A 21,216-nucleotide genomic window follows, 5' to 3' on the forward strand; every position below is an offset into this window, starting at 1 on the left:
TTTTTTGGAGGAACCTCCTTCTGTTTTTCCCAACAGTGGCTGCACCCAGTCTTGCATTTCCCACCAAGCAGTGCTGGAGGGGTTCCTTTTTTCTCCACATTCCTCGCCAGCACTGTTCATTTGGTGATTTGTTGATGATAAGCCATTTCTGATGGGTGTGAAAATGGTACCTCAATTATCAATTTTGATTTGCATCTCTTGGATGATTTAGTGACTTTGAGCATGTTTTTATATGCCTCTCCGCCTTCCTTATGTCCTCTTTCGAAAAGTATCTATTTAGGTCCATTGCCCATTTTTTGATTGGGTTATCTTCCTTTTGTTAAATTGTATGAGTTCCCTGTAAATGTTGGAGATTAAACCCTTGTCAGAGATAACATTGGCAAATATGTTCTCCCATGCAGTGGACTATCTTGTTGTTTTGTGCACTCCCTGTTAAAAGTCCAGTGGCATATTTCACAGACCTAGAACGAACTCTCCAAAAATTCATCTGGAATTAAAAAAAACAACAAAAAACCCAAATAGCAGCCATCCTGAGAAAGAAGAACAAAGTAGGAGGGATCTCAATACCAGATATCAAGCTGTATTACAGAGCCACTGTTCTCAAAACTTCCTGGTACTGGCACAAGAACAGACATATAGACCAATGGAATAGAATAGAGAACCCAGAAATCGACCCAAACCACTATGCTCAATTAATATTTGACAAAGGAGGCAAGAGCATACAATGGAGCCAAGACAGTCTCTTCAATAAATGGTGTTGGGAAAGTTGGACAGATACATGCAAAAAAATGAAACTAGACCAACAACTTACACCATTCACAAAAATAAACTCAAAATGGATAAAGGACTTAAACGTAAGACAGGAAACCATAAACATCTTAGAGGAATCCTTGTTTATTGTCTGTCTCCTTTTACCAGCGTGTGAGCTCCACAAAGACAGGATCTTTGTTTTGTTCCCTAATCTGTCCCAAGCACGTTGAAAAGAATCTGGTATATAGTAGGTCCTCAATAAACATGTGTTTTAAAATGAAGTTTCCTATTCTAAAGCAAAAATAAAGATAGATTACAGCATAGCTTTCATTTTTAGTCTTTCTAGCCTCCGTTGATCAGATAAATGAACCTTGTCTTTCTCTGTTTTCCCATGTGAAATCCCAAGTATAATATATTGGAGGGTAGTCTAAAGATTCTCCCGATGTTTGCCAGTTTGGTCTTCGCTAAGTATTTGGACGTGACCTTCACAGTCTAATTAGACTATATAGCCACAGCATGTTTTGAAGCAGCTACATAATCCGATTGTTGAAGTTTGTCATTTTTATGTCACACAGTTTATCTGCTCTCAGCCTGTGTAATCAGGAAAGCTTCTGGGCGATATATCCCCCAAAGCAAGCTTCCCTACTTGCAGTTGCCTACTATTTATTGTATGGGCCAAATAAAAGGTTATGTTCTGGAAAGTGGGACAGGCTGTAATTCATTCTCTTTCTGAAGAGCCTTTTATTTTGCACGAGGGATTTATTTATTATTTACCCCATTTATCTGCCCTTCTGTTTCTCTGCCTCATTGACTTAGCCTTTCTGATGGTCATGACATAGTAATTCGCCACTTGGTCTTCATACTCCCTGCTCCTCTCAGTCTCCTTCCTCCCCACAGGGGACACCCACCCACCCACCCCCTCCCCAAGCTGCTCCTTTTTCTCCCTCCTTGGCCAGCTACTTTGTAAGCAGCAATTGCACAAGATGGGAAACTGGGTAATGTGATAACATATATGATGAAAACATATTAAATTTGAGGATGAGATTAAATGGAGCATTTCTGAAAATAAAGCTTCATTCTATGAGAGAAATAATAATTTAGGGATGCAATGTAACGGCTACATAAATGCTCACATAAAATGGTTATCAAATGCACCCTGCTGTTGCCTGTCAAGGATAAAGGATTTCAAGGGCAGATTTTCCCCTGGAGGATAGTAATTGAGCCATATGGTTTATAGATTATTGTTTCCAGGGTTAGCAGTTTCTGAAAAATGGTTGGGCTTAATAAGGAGCAGTTGGGCAGTGAGGTACTTTCACATTCCATTGTCCGCTAATGATGGTTTATATGAAGGAACGAAACCTTAAAACTGTAACTGTTTTTCTTATCCAGTGTGATCTTGTGCACTATGCAAAATATCTCAAAGGCATAAAAAAACCACAAAGTCCAACAGTGGAACATCTGGAGTTTTCAGGAGCTCCCAATTAAAATCATTAGATGAAATTCAGTAAATGTTTGCTTTGGTTTTAAAGGTTCGAAAAGGTTTCCTAAGCTGGTGGCTAAACTTATGGGAGAGATGGGGAGAGATAGACAGAGGGAAGAGGGAAGTGGGAGAGGATAGGAGGAAAAGAGAGAAAGGAAACCGTGGGAGATAAGAATGCAGCTCTGGAGCTGATGCCAGGGTCCCAATACCCGCTCTTCCACTTACTGGGGAAGCACCCCAAGCAGCACCAGCCTCTTCTGATGAGCACAGTGGAGATGATGCTAGTGCTCACCTCTTAGGGTTGCTGTCAGTAGTCAAGGATGCCACTTCACATGCGGATATTGCTCAGAACAGCGCATGGCCTGCAGGAAGTACTCTATAAATATTAGCTACTGATATTATAATTGAAATGTAAGAAGTCATGCTTTAGCTTTCTTTCTTTAAATGCAGTGGTTGTGGTATGATTTATGCAAAGAGTCATTAAGTCAGGATGAGGCGGAGGTTGAATTAAGTCATTTGTAAGGCTGCCATGGTAGAGGCTCTAGGTGCCCTGACCTCCACCCCACTCTAGGAAGAGGTCAAAGCCCAATCTATGTGGCAACTTAAACATAGCCCAGCCCTGGTTAGACCCCCAGTGGGAGCTGAGAAGGACATGGCAGGTGAGCTTGGGAGATCCATTGCAAACACGGGTGCTAAGTCAGTGATGGTGAACCTTTTGAGCTCGGCGTGTCAGCATTTTGAAAAACCCCAACTTAACTCTGGTGCCGTGTCACATATAGAAATTTTTTGATATTTGCAACCATAGTAAAACAAAGACTTATATTTTTGATATTTATTTTATATATTTAAATGCCATTTAACAAAGAAAAATCAACCAAAGAAATGAGTTCACGTGTCACCTCTGACACGCGTGTCATAGGTTCGCCATCACTGTGCTAAGTCAAGTGCACAAGGCTAGAAGTTCACAACACCAGAGGCAGGAAAAGGTAGCAGGAGACACAGGTAGGAAGATCTAGGAAGCCCAGGTCCAGCTGCACTTCAGGCCACACCAGCATCTCTACTGTGGGGAGAGAACCAGACCTGGGGGTCTACGAAGACAGAGAGGCATGAATTCCCTACACGTCTGAGAGCAGACCCAGAAAAACACTCACAATCCATCGGCCAAAGATAAAGAGACAGGCCCTGGGCCTGGGGCAAAACACCCACTTTCTAAGGGAGAAGGTGCAGGGTTCTCACTCACCTGTAGCTGGAGCAGTTATCAAACAGCCAAAGACAGCAATCATCAGAAAGTGACCCGTCTAATGACACTTATACTTCCATCTACATTTGAAAGTCTTTTTTCCCCCCAATGTAAGACCCAACCTTAAATGGAAATTTCAGCCATGAAAGTGTTAAACTTAACCAGGCAGTTGTGTATGGAATCAACATTCAAGCTTTCATAATACAATATTACATTTACCTTTAGTTACAATCAAGTGTTAAGCTTTGCTTAAGCCAATGATCTCACTAGTCCAGAGGTTGACAAACTATATTCTTCAGGCATACCACCTGTTTTTAGAAGTTAAGTTTTGTTGGAACATAGCCACATCCATGTGTTTGCTCATTATCTGAGGCTGTTTGGGAGCTACAAAGGGAAAGTCAGATAGTTTCCATAGAAACCATACGGCCAGCAAAGTCTGAAATATTTACTCTCTGGTCCTTGATGGAAAAAGTATGTGACCTCTGAAATAGTCGATAGAAGAATAAAGGGGAGCACAAGTTAGATAAATATTTCTCTTCTATTAAGAATGTTAAGAGTTCATTTATTTGCTTGGAAATATTGAGTGAGCATCTGGAATGTGCCTTAGCACTTCTTAAGCCCCGGGGACAGAGCAGTGGAGAAAACTGGGTGCTTGCCTTCAGGAAGCTTACAGTCTAGTGGGGAGAAGTTGACCAAAATAAACACAATATGACGCACAGAGATATGCCTTTGAAGGCGACATAAGTTTTGAAGGAAAAGAGGGGCTACCATTGTGGTGGGAGAAGGACTTTGATTATGTGACATTTGAACAGACACCATCCTCACCCACTATGGAAGTAAGCCTTGTTTTCAGGTAAGAGTATTCCTGACAAAAGCAGCAAAGATAAACAAAGAAATGAAACTGTGTTTAGTGTATTCAAGGAAAACTAAGAGAAGGTCAGTGGACTGTATCAGGGTAAGCAACGGTGAACAGGAAAAGGAGATGCATTTAGAAAGATAGCAGGTGTCAGATCTGATAAAGAATTTGGATTTCACTCCATTACGTGGAAAGCTAATGAAAAAGTTTTATCCCAAAGTAGTGAAATCATCTGATTCTTGTTTAAGAGCAATCACTCTGGCTGTGGTATGTAATGTAGGGGTCAAACGTAGAAGCCAGGAAAGCAGTTAAAAGGCTCTATCAAACATAGAAGTCAAGAAAGTAGTTAAAAGTCAGCCTCTGCTAGGTTTTGCTGCAATAACAGGAACTGTAGAATCTCAGTGATTTAGAACCACAAAAGTTTATTTCTGGCTCGTTGGATGTTGACTATTGCTCTGATTGATATTGTCTGCAATCCATATAGAAAGACTAGCCCCAATCTATAACATCACGGGGCTCATGGCACGTGGATGAGAAATGACATAACTACATGATGGCTCTTGCTCAACAGCAGCACGTCATTTGCATACATATTTCACTGGCCAAAACACACAAATGGGCATGCCTATTATCAACATATCTCACAGGAAGGGGTAGTGAAATGTGGGATGATGATAAAAACCTAGCTAGCAGTTATGACAAAGATTTTTGGATCAAGATGACTGAAGTAGAGGGGCTGAGATGTGGCTTTGTTCTAAATATATTTTAGACAGGATTGCTGATGAATCAAAAGCTGTGAGAGAAACAGAAGTCAAGAATGGCTCTAATGCAGCGGTTCTCAACCTGTGGGTCGCGACCCCTTTGATGGTCAAACAACCCTTTCACAGGGGTCGCCTAAGACCATCCTGCATATCAGATATTTACATTACGATTCATAACAGTAGCAGCATTACAGTTATGAAGTAGCAACGAAAATAATTTTATGGTTGGGTCACAACATGAGGAACTGTATGTATTTAAAGGGCTAGAAGGTTGAGAACCACTGCAATGTGTTTTGCCTTTAGCTGATATAATAGGACCAAATTTATGAAATAAATGGAATCTAGCTCCCCCTTCCCCTTTTTGGCACTTACCACTCACTTCCTTTATGATATCTACTCTCAATTCCTTTAAGGCAGCGGTTCTCAACCTGTGGGTCGCGACCCCTTTGGTGGTCGAACGACCCTTTCACAGGGGCGCCTAAGACCATCCTGCATATCAGATATTTACATTACGATTCATAACAGTAGCAACATTACAGTTATGAAGTAGCAACAAAAATAATTTTATGGTTGGGTCACAACATGAGGAACTGTATTTAAAGGGCCAGCAGGTTGAGAACCACTGCTTTAATGGCTCTGTCTTAAGTGGTTAAGCTCATTAGCTGCAGGACAGTTACTGCAAAGGTTAAGACTAGAGCATAAGCTCTAGAGCAGTGATGGCGAACTTATGACACCTCTGACACGCGAACTCATTTTTTTGGTTGATTTTTCTTTGTTAAATGGCATTTAAATATATAAAATAAATATCAAAAATATAAATCTTTGTTTTACTATGGTTGCAAATATCAAAGAATTTCTATATGTGACACGGCACCAGAGTTAAGTTAGGGTTTTTCAAAATGCTGACATGCCGAGCTCAAAAGGTTCGCCATCACTGCTCTAGAGTCAGATAGACTTTCCTGGGGTTTCTTGGCATCTCCTCTCTGTGACCTTGGGCAAATTGGTAAATATCTCTGAGCTTCCATTGTACAATCTTTAAAATGGTGGGTATCATTTTCCTTACAGAATGTTTCTAGCATGAGATAAGATATGTGTCTACAACATAATAAATGCTCATTTAATGGCACCTCTTGTTAGTAAGAGTCTAAAAGGGAAGATTTAGGGTAAGTGGGGAGGGAGGCAGCAGTGAGGTAAGTAACCTTAGTTGACTTGGGAACATGTGCCCATTATAAGCTGGGTTCTCTACCTTCTCTTGATGCACTTTCACCCACAGGCTTGATGAGTGACGCTTGTCACCCCCACTTTACAGATTAGTAAACCAATACACAGAGACATTACGTGATTTTTCCCAAGGTCACACAGCTTGGAAGGCAAAGAAGTAGGACTAACACACAAGTGTGTTTGAATCCCAGGCCTGTGCTCAAATAAATCAAATAACGAATTTAAAATGTTGGTGTAGCTTGCTATTTATAGTGCACTTATTTTTGTTGGCATCAACTATCATAAAAGTTTAAACTGATCATGTATGAAAGGCAATCTGTGAATTCACTTCTAGGAAATGGTGTGAGCGATTATTTCACTCCATGCAGGCACATCCTTCTCAGAGGATATATGCAAATGTAGTACAGAATTAGAAAGTCTTATTTATAGTCTGGGGCCAGGGAAATAGCTTTCTGGCTTGAATATAAAAGAAGGTAGAAGAGATAGTAGAAAGTCCCAGGCATAAGGAGTGAGAGTGGAAATCCCCACTTGAAAAGAGAATATGAAAAGAATAAATGCAGCTAAAAACAAACATATGCGTATGTAAAACCACAGTAGTATTGAGAGCAACATAATTAAAAATAAGTGAGATCTCACTTTAATACCAGTTCAGTGATAAAAATATTTTGAAAAAGTAATGCCGAAAGCTGGTGGCTATGCATTGAAAGCTGGTCCTTCATACGTTGCTCTGGGCAATTGAAGATGAAAAGTAATTTGGAGAAACACAGGAGACTTTAAAAGTATTCATATTCTTTGATTCAATAATTCCCCTTCTGAGAATTCATTCCCAGAATAATTCAAACTACTAGGGAAAAAATGAAGATGTTCTTTGTAGAATTATTTGAATGATAGCTCTTAAAATGTTGGTTCCACAACTGGGTAATGGTTAAATCAATTATGATACTGCTACTCCCTAGAATTTTATACAGATTTTGAAGCTTATGACATACACCCTTAAAAAGAAATACAGACTGAGCAATGAATTACTGATACATGTTACAGCATGGATGAATGAAATCATGCTAACTGAAAGATGCCAGATGTAAAACACCACATATATGTGATTCCATTTATATGAAGTGTTTGGAATAGGCATATCTGTGGAGACAGAAGTAGAATAGTGGTTGCCTAGGGCTGGGTGTATGGGGAGGGAGTGAAGAAAGGGGGAGTGACTGCTAATGGAAACAGATTTCTTTTGGGGGTGATAATAATGTCCTAACTTAGATTGGGATGATGGGGGCACAACTGGTGAATATACTAAAAATCATGTCATTGTATACTTTAAATGGGCGAATTATATCTCATAACAATGCTAAAAAATACAAATAGAGTATTTCCCATAATTAAAACTGAGTTATACAAATATATAAAAAAAAACTAGTATATAACCAAATGCCAGCAGTGGTTTGTTTCAAAGGATGAATTTATGTGTGAAAATATTTGCCTTCTCTTGTGTAAGTTTTTTGCAATATGATTAGAGTTGTTTTTTTTTATTATTAAAAAAAACCAAGTAGATGTAATGAGAAAATAGAACCATTCTCCTTCACCAAAATAGTTTTTTGGGTGTGTTCTTTTTTGTTTTTGTTTTTTTTAACCTTGCTAAGAGTCAGAAAATTTAGAGTGCAGCAGCCTTCACAATCCCTTCTGGCCATTTCAAGCCATTTGATACTATTTTACAAATGGAAACTATAGCCATATTAATGAGTATAACCCCAACGAAAAATAGACACATTAAAATTCTGGTATATTGAACATATATGTGTTCTCATTTTTAGGAAGTGATAGAAGCCATCGCTGAGTGTGCATTTAAGACTTCACCTTTTCCAATTCTCCTTTCATTTGAGAATCATGTGGACTCGTAAGTATTGAACACATGTAATAGGAAGTCTTTTCCCCAAATAGGGCATGTTTAATAATTGTCATCTGATGTAAGATTATTTGACATTATTAATGGTATTCTTTGATTATTTTATGTATTAAGTGGCATGTTTTCATCTGTGTGAAATAGAATTCATTCATTTAAATCTCATTTATGTTAACATCCATTGGACTTATGAAATCTATTTCCATGCCATAGTAGGATTCTTACAAGGCAATGGAGCACAATGCCTTACATAATATGAGTCTCTATTTCAGGGGGCACTGTTACAATCCTCCTCCATTAGCTCCTTCTGTTGCATGCAAATTGATGGTCAGTTTAGCCATACCACAATGAAGAGTTCCATATACATGGGAGCTGGTGCAGGGACAGCTGTAGATTCTATTCTGCCACTTTGCACTTATATAGAACACAGACCACCAGATGTTCCCTCTATCCTCTTCCCATTGGTGCCCCCTGTTTGTTAGTATTGGAAAACTTTTTCCTATTTCAAAATAGCCTGCACTTATTTCTGAGCTACACAAAGAAAAGGCAGTTTTCACTTTTACTGTTTTATATTCATTTATGACAGAGGACCAACATAAGACACGTTTATTTCAAATACGTGGGTATTAGTTTATCATGCACTTAATTTCAAGAACTTCAAAATGAAAAAGTCTACTCTGCATTGAATCAAAATTCAAGCAACTGAAATTCTTGACCATGGAATTAACATCTAAAGATGATGACGGAGCAGTGGCCGTCATTGCTCACACCAGCATTTGGGAAGTCGTCCTCTTTCAGTTCAAGGACCTGCGCCAGTTTTCTCTACCAGCCAGCAGCACCTGTCCTGATCACAGGTCCTTCCTCCCTGCTCATTGAAAGTCCTTTCCAGGTCACTAGTTCCTTCTGCCCAACTAATTTCCACACAGGCTCCACTTCAGTAAGTCTTAGGGAAGCAGGTTGGTCATGAGCAAATTTCAGCTTCAGGAAATTCCTAAGCAGTTAAATGGGATCATCTGTTAACGTGTATGTGGCGAGAGCCCTTACTTCTAGTTTGTCCTCGGGAAACCTGTGTTACATTTACCAGCTCATGATTCTGTTTCATTCGGAAACAGTCACCCAATGGATGATGTAATCATTGGGTCCATAATTTTTTAACACTTCTTCTGCGGGTCGACTGAAGAGAAAATACATTCTTCCCTTACATGGCTTTTTCTGTTCTAACAAAAGGGAGCAGCGCCCCTTCAGTTGCTGCATTTCTTACCTCATTTGCTGCGACAGCTCTGATTTACAGCTGACTTTCCTGGAGCCTTCTCTCATCTCTGCCCACCCATGTGTAACGGGGTTCTCACAGTGTTTTAGCATCTTTCTTCCAGGCACTATAATTCCCAGACTTGTTGATGGTTATTTCCTTTGTGGAAGAATCTCTCTAAATCTTGCACCTTTATTTTCTTCAAGAAATATTTCTGTCAATGAGACAAAGTGAAAAGCTGTTTACAAAATGTACAAATCCATTCTTGATGATCACACCCACTATGTTGAGTTCTCCTATAAGGTAGCCAGCGAGGTATCAACAACCAAAACCGCCACACACATAATAACAGCCAAGATTCATTATGTCCTGAGCAGGGTTCCAAGCATAAGCCCATATAACCCTCACCACGAATCCAGGTGCTCCTAAGAATACATATTATGATTATGATTGTCCCTATTTGACAGATGAAGAAACTAGTCCCAAAGAGAGTAACTTTCCCAAGGCCGTTCCGCTAAACCGTGACAGAGCTGGGACTCAAATTCAGCTAGTCTGGCTTCAAACATGGATTTAACCACCACCATCCCCACACCTAAGCAGAGGTTCATGAACCTTGAAAACATCAAATGAAGACCATGAGAGCATCCACAAGGCACCTGCCTGCAAATGTTCACATTTCTGTAGTTGTACCCTTAACCACAGGACATTTTTTGCCATCTTTTAACACCCGTCATACGGAGAGCCCAAAGGGCATGAAAGCTAAGCCTGTGTTGCACACAAAAGCAAAAACGATAATGCCATAATACTGTTCTTTCTGGTTTAAAACATGAGAAATTTAGCTATTAAAAGTTTATGAATAATTCACGGGTAACAAAAGAAAACAGGAAAACAACCCCTGGATGTCCTGCTGTTTATCTCCAACCATTGAGATAATCTAATGGCCGTGAAATACGAAGATACTGACTTCTGTTGTGGGAGGAAGTTGTTTGCTTCATAATCCTGTTGTCCTTGAGCTGCACATAGCAAAATCGCTCAACCACAGTCCTTTCCTGGGAGGACTGTCATGCACCCTAAGAAATCTGATAAGCTTTCCCTTTGCTGGTAAAACCCTCTGCTTGACACGTGGGCCACCTCACCTCATTGCTGAACCGGGAGCCAGGCATCATTCATCAGCTGAAGCACAAGTTCCCACTAAACCTAAATGTAACCTCAGAATCCTTCTCAACACAGAGGCCCAGGGACACAGCCACCAAAGACGTCTGAGGTCTATGTGCTGTCTCTAGTGAACCATGTTACCCTCCTGCAGGTAACAGGCTGCAGATCTCTGGTCCCAGCTCCTGTGAGCCAAAACAAACTTACTGGGAAAAATAAAACTCACAGAATGTTCTGGTTTTCTCTCCAAATATCTGCAGTCACCTATTCATGGATGGCAGAGGGGAATCTGCCACCAGTTGCTGGCAACTTCTCCTGGTCCACCTGCTACCTTCAGAAACCCACAAAATGCAGATTCCTGAGCCACACCCCCATTCCTGACTTCAAATTTCTAGAAATAAGACTTGGAAAAGTCCTAGTTCACTCCCATGCTCCACCTAATTTGTGAGCTAGCACTTTCACAGAAGAATTCTACACTGAAATCTAAGGAAGTAACGTCTAGCCATGGTTCAGCCACGGACAGTGGGAGCTTTGGCCTGGGCTTTTAATTTCTATGCACTGTCGATGCCTCGTCTACAGAGAAGGAGCTGGTTTAGTTCAATGTAGAGGACTGACCCCATGAAATGAGGCACGTTTCTCGGTTAGAGAACTGACCACTTTGCCAGGTGCCTACACTTTATTAAAACACTGCAGGTATTTTAACATGTCTAGATGGTCTGAAGCTCAAAAATGTGTATGTGAATATTTTCCTCTTACTTCATCTCCATGGTAGCCACTGTTGATACTCTCAATGCTATTTCTGCAGTTCCGACCTGCAATTAAAGCTGGTTTGTTTTCCACGGTCCTTTTCTATTCAGTTTGCCCTCTGTTCTGCTTCAGTTTCCTGTCAGGTGGGCATGTGCGCTTGTGAAGAGCATGAATTGCCTGGTTACCGAATAGGGCGCTTTACTTTTTCTTGGATACCTACATCTTGTTCTCTCCTTCTCTGTTGATTTTGAGGCAGGTTTGTAGAAAGTCTAGGTCAGACGTAGATCTTTGCTGTACAAAGTGCGGTCTATCCGTGGACCAGCACCATAGGCATCACTGGGAGCTTGATTGAAATGCAGTCTCAGGCCCCACCCCAGACTCTGACTTCTAACCCTCATTTTCTTAAGGCCTCCCGTGATTTGAGTGAAGCCTGAGCTCTCTGCTTTAAGCACTGCAGCCTGTTAACCACCTGCCTTGGAATGACCTGCAGACGTGTTACAAATGCAGGTGTCAGGCCTCCACTCCCAGCCCAGTGAGTCAGGGGACTGGAGACTACGCCTGCCACCTGCAGCTTTAACAGCTTCAGGTGACTGTTTTGTGCAGTGGTTCTCAACCTTGGCTGCACATTAGAATCACCTGGGAATCTTTTTAAAATCTTGATTTCTGGGCCTCATTCTCCCGGAAATTCTGTTTCTTTGTTATGGGATGGGGCCACAACATTAGTAACAAAGAAACAGAATTTTTGGAGGATGAGGCCCAGAAATCAGGATTTAAAAAGATTCCCAGGTGATTCTAATGTGCAGCCAAGGTTGAGAACCACTGCTTTAGTGGAATCAGGTGTAAGATTGTGCTCCAGAAAATCCCTTCTCTGGGCCTGGAGGACTATTTTACAGAGCACAGGAATCTGCCTGTCACCTGTAAGGGACACCTGGAACATCTCCCTCTGCTGGTGAGACTATTGTTCCCTGAGAAATCCTGAAAGCAGGGCATTCCTGTGAAGCCCTTTTCCCTCCAGGTCTCTGATCAAAGGAACTTGGGGCTCCAAATTCCAAAACTCAAGAAAAATATCATCTACTTCAGCACCTGTTCACTTATTTTAATCAATCGTAGTATTTGAGTTTTTTGGTTTTTTTTTAATTAATCCTCACCATCAATTTTTAGACAGAGTGGAAGGGAGAGGGGGAGACAGAGAGAGAAACATTGATGTGAGAGAGATACATCGATTGATTACCTCCCACACATGCCTCGACCACTGCTGGGGATCAAGTCTGCAACCAAGGTACATGTCCTTGACCAGGACTCAAACCCGGGACCCTTCAGTCTGCAGGCTGATGGTCCAACCACTGAGCCAAATTGGCTAGGGCAATCATAGCTGTTTTAAACTTGAACGTGCTTCAGAATGATCTAGAAGCCTTGTTCAGACACAGACCTTGGGCCGTGCTTCCTCAGAGATTCTGATTCAGAATCTGCCTTGAAGGCCTTGAACCTGCATTTCTAACCAGCTCCAAGGGCTGTTGATGCTGCTGGGCCATGGACCACACTTGGGTAGCAAAGCTCTGTGATGTTTAGTAGCTTCATTCTGTGAAAGTGAAATGGAGGGTTTGGACAGTTTCTTTTGTGCAATCTGGACCATGCAGGCCCCGCACAGTTGAACGTGCTTGTGCTACAGGCACAGAGCTGGCTGGCTTGGTTGAGCCTCAGGGTCAGTTATCCTTTGAGCAAAAGTGTCTGAACTGAGGATTCCTGGACTGCCTGCCAGATGGGCCACATCTCTGCTTGCTCCCCAACTTCTCAGACGTTGCACCCCCAGTGCTTTTCAGGACGCTGCTCTGACTGGCAGTTTTCCTCTCTGTGTAACTGCGGAGGAATGCCACAGTGTATGCTCAGGGCTGCCTGGCCATGCAGTCAATCTCATATGCCTCCAGGAAGGTGGGTTGAGAAGTTGGGAAGCTGCTATGTAGGGATTTGCAAGTTCTGTGACTCTCTTCTTTGCCTCTCCCTGCAATTCCATATTCAGGCTCATATTTGGACCCCAGAAAACTCACTAGAACCCCCAAATATATGCTTTTTTACAAAGGGGGGCTAAGGAGTGCTTTTCCCTGTGGGCCATGATGATATGATTTGAACCCCCAAAGTCACCCCCCTTCCAGGAAAAAGCAGTCCATGATCCGGGCTTAACAGTCATGTCTTCCAAGAGGGAAGGAAAATAATCACATTTTAAATCAACTGGAATTGTATAAAGAAGGCTTTTTATCACTTACTTTTTCTTGCTTCAGTCCCAGTTCTGCTAAAGGTCTTCACATCGCAGCACGTAAAGAGGACTCTTGGAAATCGAGTTTGGCAGCCTGTAGATCAAAATCACGGTCCACAAAGCCCGATGGAATTGGATGCCTTTGTAATGATATTTAACATTCTACAGAATGAGAAAAATGTTATTGCTTTGCAAAAGGTCAAAGGAAGCAGGAGTATTGAAAGACTACGGATGTTCCCTCATAGGAATGGTGTTTCTATGTTCGCAGGCTCACAAGTTGTCTAGTCTGACTGCAATCATCTTACCTTTGCCCTGGTCTTTAATGTTGAAAAGGCATTTGCATCCATTACTTCATCTTCTCAGCAGCGTTGTCCCTTTCCAGGAGTAGTTATTATTCTCTCCATTACACATCAAGAATGGTTGAGAGCCTGGAGTCTCCAACCTTTTCCCATCAGACCAGATGCCTGCAGGCACATAGTCAGGCTGACAGACCTTTGTTTCCCTACTATGCACATAAGAGTTGCAGACACCTTTCTCCAAGGTGCCTGCTGCTTTGTCTTTCCTCTCTAGGACCTCTCCCCAAGGCTTCTGCCCATCTGTCCTTTCTTCTACATTTTGAGATATATTCTCTCTCTCTCCCTCTTTCCCTCTCTCTCTTTCCCTCTCTCCCTGTCTCCTTCCTCTCTATCCAAATCTCTCCTTTCCTCCCTCTCCTCCCTTACCTCCTTATAAACCTCCTTTGCAGTCTAGGTTTCTCTGTTGGTTGAACAAATTTCACCCAAGAATTCACATGAAATCATGAACAAATTCCACCCCCAAGTGTCTTGCATTTGACTTGGAATCAGGAAATTAAACCAAAGGGATTGATTCCCTAACTCTGGGACATTCGAGAATACTGCCAGAGTGTGGTATTCAGATTCTCAGAGGGCAGGTAGTAAACAAGGGATTTTGCATGATAAACACGGATCCAGAAAGGGCATTGCCTCTTTCTGTGATTAATAACACAGTAAGCCTCCTGTCCAGCCTCTGGAGTAAGCCTCCTTGCTCATCCCTTCTCTCTCCTTTCCCGCAGCCCGAAGCAGCAGGCCAAGATGGCAGAGTATTGTCGGCTGATCTTCGGGGATGCCCTTCTCATGGAGCCCCTGGAAAAATACCCAGTAAGCATTTTTGATGTTTACCCCTGAGGGGACGCACGTATTATTTATGATGGAGGTAGGGGGCACTTCCTTACATGCCTTTCATGTTTACCTTTCTCGGTAAGATTATGTCCTTGACAGTGAACCTTTGGACTGGGAGGAGACGGGTAGTGTGTGCCACTGTGGGTGGGAGACATCATTCTCTCCCTCTGCCCACAGTCCTCCTCCCTCTCCCTCGCTGCCAGACGTGACCCACTCAGGACTGCAGGGCTCCCACAGGCAACCGCAGCCCACAGAGGCCATCTGAGGGGGCAGGGCTCTGATCACCTCCCAGGGAACCACATCACACCCCTTTGAGAGAAAAGGGTTGGCAAAACGGGACCTCGCAGGTGGCACAGTGACATCTGGGCCTGTCCCTGCTGGCCGCTGCTCACTTCCCAGAACATTCCTCTTGGGGTGGTAGAACTCAGGCGTCCTGTAGCCATGGCAACACCCCTTCTTTGGGAGGGGAAGCAGCAGAAACAGCCTCTGGTAGCCTCTTCCCTCTTCCCCCCTCTCTCCAAGTCTCCCCACATCCTTACACAATTTTTCATACCAGTGCCCAGGCTCGTTGAAAGCAAAGAACACAGGACGGGTTTATATGGGAGTTTATGGGAGTTTCTAAAAATAGCCCCTCTAGGGACTTGCACAGGTGCTCCTGATGCAGCATCTAATAACCCTAGCAGGGGAAACTGATTTCCCCACTAGAGGTGCAAGGTTGAAACACCGGAAGTAAGCCTTGCAAACAAGGGTGGCTTGAACCTCAGGGCGGCAAGGAAATCTGAAGCCACCTGCTCTGCTTCTGCCCGTGCCAAGGAGGCTGCAGCTAAACTACCTGGCGCCAGGAAGGGGCTTTTGCTGTTTTGAAACTGCACTGAAAATTGGGTTCTCCGGTGCCTGTCTTTCCCAACTCTGCCTGGCAGGCGCCACACTCTAACTGGCTTCCTCCTTGGACAGTCCAGGCCAGGCCTCCTTTTCTGTCCTAAGTCAAAGTGGTTGGATTTATATGGTCCTGTGGACACTCATGGCACTTCGTGTTCGCACACCAAAGCTACTAGTGTATTTCTGTGATCTGATGCATGTGGATTCGCTGGGAGGAAATAAGAATGGTAATTATAATATGCCTGCTATGGGAAAAAGCCAAGAGCCCTGAGCCAGCCCTGCTCAGCACACACTTAATTTATCTTCATCTTATCTTATCGGGAGTAAAGGATAACCTGGAAGCTCTTGGAATCCAGAGCTGTCCTGGGGGCTTGGGGAGAGAATCTGAAAGGAAAGGGGAGGGTTTTTAATGAATGTTCTTTCTTTAAAAAAAAAATAGCTGGAATCTGGAGTTCCTCTTCCAAGCCCTATGGATTTAATGTACAAAATTTTGGTGAAAAATAAGAAGAAATCACACAAGTCGTCGGAAGGAAGCAGCAAAAAGAAACTCTCAGAACAAGTCTCAAACACGTGCAGTGACTCCTCCAGCGTGTTCGAGCCCTCGTCTCCCGGAGCCGGTGAGGGGCTGGGGGCCCAGGGGCTGGCAGGTGAGGGGCTGGGGGGTGAGGGGCAGGCGCGCTCTCTGTCTCCTATTATGCATGGGTTTAAGAATTGCTCCTCTAAAACTAGCTAGAAATACTTCTTACATTTCCATTTGGGCTCAAATCTCAATGTTATTGGCTTTCCTTTGCTGCTATAACGAGGTGGCATAAAACTACACAGATGTCTTATCCCCCAGTTCCAGTCAGAAGGTCCATGCGGTGTCACTGGGCTAAGCTGCAGGTGGCTGCAGGGCTGCATTCTTTTCTGGAGAGTCTAGGAAATCCTAGTCCATGCTTTTTCCAACTTTCAGAGGCCACCCACATTCATTGGCTAGTGGCCCCATTCCTTCAACATCAAAGCCAGCAATATCGCTCTCATTGACCCTTCTGTCATCTGCCTCTGACCACAGCCAAGAAAGGTCTGCTGTTTTGAATAACTCATGTCTTTACACCAGACCCAACAGGATAATCCAGGACATAGGACATAGTCACAGGCTATGGACATTTTGGGGAAGCCATGATTCTGGCTACCACAGAAGCCAGATAACCTTTGGAGTGACCTCATGGTTTTAAGCTTCTTTAGGGCGGGGAATCCCTTGGCATGTATTATAGGACTGGGCACAAGATGTTCACTTCATGTGTTCTCATTGATGATGCTGAGACTTCTGGGCAATTCAGTATACCCCTATTTTAAAGAGCTCTATTAAAATGTGAAAGGGCAAAGTTACTTAAATTATCTATCAAAACTACTAGGTGATGCTTAACATTAATAATTCTCCTTTTTTATTTAATTTGAAATAGATTTTCGTGGTTGATGAGAAATTAATTCTAAGTGGTCACCCATTTTCTCTGAATTTTTTGTGACTTAGTCTAATTTATTTTCCAAGTTTAGTTAAAATAACCTTGGAGATCTGAAAAGTGTATCATGAAGACCTCCTGGGTGGAGGGTGGGCAAGTGGAGGAAACTTTAGGCTTGAATCTAGGAAGTTCTCCAATGAAATGTTTAACTGTCATTGGAAAACTGTTGGGCAGTATCTACAAAAGCTGAATGGAGGCACCCCTATGAGCCAGGAATTCTACCCCTAGGTCTGAGCCCAAGAGAAGTGCACATAAATCTTCACCGAGGGGCAGGGACAGGAAGTGCTTAGAACAGCACTATTCAGAACAGCCACAAGAGGAAAACCAACCAAACACTCAACAACAGAGAAACACACCGTGGTCCATTCACATCGTGGAGTAATGTGCAGCAATTATGAGCTACAACTGCTCACATTAATATGAATGAATCTCAGAAACATAATGTTGAGCAAAAGAAGTCAAATTTTAAAAAGTATGGCACGATTCCATTTATATAAAGTACCAAATCAGGCAGGACTAACCTATGTCATTGGAAGTCAGGAAATGGTTATTATTGGTGAAGAAGTGACTGGGAGGAGTCCCAGGGAGCTTCGGGTCATATTTTGTTTCTTGATCTGAGTACTAGTCACTCAGGCAGGTTTATGTTCGTTAAATTCATTGTACTGTATTCATATGATATCTATACTTCTCTGTATACTTACATATGGCAACTAAGAGATTTTAAAATAATTTTTAAAAATTAAAATATAAACTCAATGGCAATCAGGGGAAAAGAACGTTGGCCAACTCTCTGATTTATCTTTTCTTCTAATTTCCCATTCCAATTGTCTGTTCCTTTCCTTTAGATAAAAATCCTTATCAACAGACATGATGTAATTCTTTGAAAGTCTTTTTTCTAAGTTCTTGAATGTTTATTTCAAACATTATTACGCAATTCTGACTCTTTTTTCAAAAACAGCTTTTGTTCTCAGTAAGAATGTTCTTTGTGAAGTTTTGGGATGAATGTCATTAACAGCCCACCTATTCCCTAGCACAGTTCCATCCCCTGGGGCTGGCGAGTAACCTGCATCTTCTTCGGATGTGGGTGCTTGACTTCCATCTGCCTTCCTCACTCCCAGCTCCCTGCCTCTTATTCACTGCATGCATAACACAAATAGTGATTTTCACAGGCACCGAACATTATTGCTTAATACAGAGAAAGAGCAGCAATCTGTTAGTAATTCGGTAGTTCCTAAATTAGCCCCATAGTCTGTTGAGCAATCCTTATTTATTCCGGTGGAAAATTTTGGACATTGTAATATGCAGGTAGGCCCCTGAATAAGGAGGACTGCTAATTGACCAAATTTGGTTTATGGATGTTCTTGGTATTGTGAAGTCAAGGAACTTGAAAAATCATGAAATGGTTCTTATTTCAGAACTAATTTGCTTCTTGTGGCCGTGGTTGGCCAGGTGCCTCTTCCAGGACTCAGCCCTTTGCCAGGATACTTATCTTAAAAAACTAGGGTAAAATAAGATTTTTTTCCGTGGTCCAACAAGATTCCTTCAAGGTCCCTCCAAAGACATAAGGAAAAAGCAGGTCCCTGCTCATAGAGTAAAAGAAGATAAATCCTCCCTCCCCCCTCCCCCGCCCATGCAACCAAATTCTGACCCGATGGAGTATTTGGAATGACTGCTATATTGTGCCCCATGCAGCATTGTGCAGGAGGCTCTGTCAATCGACTTTTTAAATTAGTTGACAAAACAGAATCCCCTCTCTGATTAAAAAACAAAACATAGTTACTTGGGGCAACAAATTTGATTAGAAAAAAATGTGTTAGCCTCCCAAAAGAATGTGTCTTTAGTAGAATATGTTTTCTATCTAAAATATAATGGACTTGCCCTGGCCGGTTTGGCTCAGTGGATAGAGCGTCGGCCTGCGAATCGAAAGGTCCTGGGTTCGATTCCAGCCAAGGGCACATGCCCGGGTTGTGGGCTTGATCCCCAGTGGGGAACGTGCAGTAGGCAGCCAATCCATGATTCTCTCTCATCATGGATCTTTCTATCTCTCTCTCCCTCTCCCTTCCTCTCTGAAATCAATAAAAATATAAAAATAAAAAATAATAATAAAATAAAATATAATGGACTTACCTTATTAACTAACCCAACATAAGCATCACAAAGTGGTTGTATGTGGCGTTCTTTAGTAAATAAGCCATAAATAATAAGGCTTGCTGGAGCCAAAATTCTGTTTCCACTAAAGATAGTTCATGAATGTTTTGCTCACTGCAATCATTCAGTAATCGATTCAACTTCATCAGCCAAATGAAAACATTTCTAAGCTTCTTGGAAGACAGTGCTGTGGGTACTGTCATTTATATAGCGTGAGTGTGGCAGCTAACTTAGAAGGCAGGAGGGACTGGCCAATCCAGTTGCCTCATTTTTGAGCCAATATTGCCATCTATGGGGATCATCATGCTGTTGCACTGTGTGAAACCTGCCGTAGTCAACTCAACCAATTTAGAACTATGCCTTCTTTACATTTTACTTGGAACTCTATTTACATAACTGTTATTACTGGGTCTGATGAGAGCCCAGAGATGTGGAAGAATGTAATGCCTCATATTAGTGAAAGTAGTTTTTAAACTTTCATTAGCATTTATTTTATATTCAATTTACTCCCAGGCCATACGCTTTTGTTTCTTCAGTTTCTTCTGGGATATCATTTTCTTCTGTGCAGCCTCCTCTTCTGGTTTAGGAACAGGCTGCTCTTTGTCAGCAGGATCCTGTCAGTGAGGCAGGGAGAGCTCCTGTGGGTTAACCCGCCCAGGAGCTCTGTGCTGCATCTTGGGAGCTTGTTCACCTGGATGTGCTCAATGACCAGAGGCTCTAGGTCTGCACCCTCACGTTCAGCATCACTCTGCATTTTTAAGCTTGTGCAGCAAAAATTCAGCACTTTTTGGGGGATCACTGTCCCTGTGTCCAGCCCCACTGTTTGTGACCTGGGCACACTATTGTAACGACAGAATGGTACACATCACTTCTGCATACCCTTGATGGCCTGGGCAGGTTCACGAGTGTTCTTAAAGTGACCACCAAGATTTGAACCTCTTGATTTGCATACTTTTGTGGGGTTATCTGGGTCAAGTGAATAGGGAACCATTTTTAGAGGTCACCTCAGGCCACTGAAGGGCAGAGCACTGGTGATATTATTTAACCTGGCAGAATCATCCACCAAATCTGCAGAGAGAAAAACGAGCCATTGGGAATGACTGCATATTGGCAAAATGTGAAGCTGAGATAGATTTCCATAATGCAGAATGATTTAAGTATTTACTTAGTTTACCCTACCTACCCTCTTAAACAGAATTTCATCATTTTCCAAGTTACATCCAAGAATGCATTCATCAAATAAGCCTGCAGGCAAATCATAGGATACAGTTGGACCTTAGAATGGTTGTGTGGTCAGGTGTGGTACCACAGCCCCACCTGCACCAGCCCCTATCCCCTTCCTTTCTTCTGTGAGGTCCTCTACGGCCTTGGGAAGGTAACTGCAAGGTCACGGAGCACAGGCCAAGCACCACATTGAAGAGTCGGGGTTGAAAAAAAGATGGAAAGTGATAGTTTGTCTGTTTTAGGGTGATGCAGACCCTTAAAGAGAATGCACACATCAAGATAGGACACATGTGCCATTGGAAACTAACTGTGTGTGATGTCATTTTTTTTAACATAGATTAAAATGTTTAGCATTTGTTATAGAGTGTATAAATTTCAAATGGTATTCACAAAACAAATTTACCAAAAAAGTCCATATTCAAAATGTTAGGATAATTCTCGTGATTAATAAAATTTAACTATCCAAAAGAATCATTATAAAACAAACAGTGAAAGGCCAATTTTCAAGGAAATTTTTGGTAATACACATGGCATGTGTGCTTCAAACCTGTAAATGTTTGTTCGCTTCATGATCTGTTATTGAAATTTGACAGGGGAAGCTGATACGGAGAGTGACGACGATGACGATGATGATGACTGTAAAAAGTCTTCAATGGATGAGGTGGGTGTCCAGGGCTT

General features: G+C 42.3%; 1 protein-coding gene across 1 annotated transcript in view; it reads left to right on the forward strand.

Annotated features, from left to right (window-relative positions):
* The window catches only part of LOC102432706 (1-phosphatidylinositol 4,5-bisphosphate phosphodiesterase beta-1), a gene marked incomplete at both ends in the record, with an annotated part of 116,878 nt that overhangs the window by 59,805 nt on the left and 35,857 nt on the right, over window positions 1–21,216 (forward strand). Inside the window, 4 exons of the mRNA XM_006106791.1 lie at window positions 8,123–8,205; window positions 14,683–14,767; window positions 16,107–16,284; window positions 21,132–21,199. Of these exons, the coding sequence (XP_006106853.2) occupies window positions 8,123–8,205; window positions 14,683–14,767; window positions 16,107–16,284; window positions 21,132–21,199 (414 nt within the window). The remainder of the gene's footprint in view (window positions 1–8,122; window positions 8,206–14,682; window positions 14,768–16,106; window positions 16,285–21,131; window positions 21,200–21,216) is intronic.

The sequence above is a fragment of the Myotis lucifugus genome, unplaced genomic scaffold (genome assembly GCF_000147115.1).
Source record: "Myotis lucifugus unplaced genomic scaffold, Myoluc2.0 scaffold_912, whole genome shotgun sequence".
Taxonomy (NCBI): Eukaryota; Metazoa; Chordata; class Mammalia; order Chiroptera; family Vespertilionidae; genus Myotis; species Myotis lucifugus.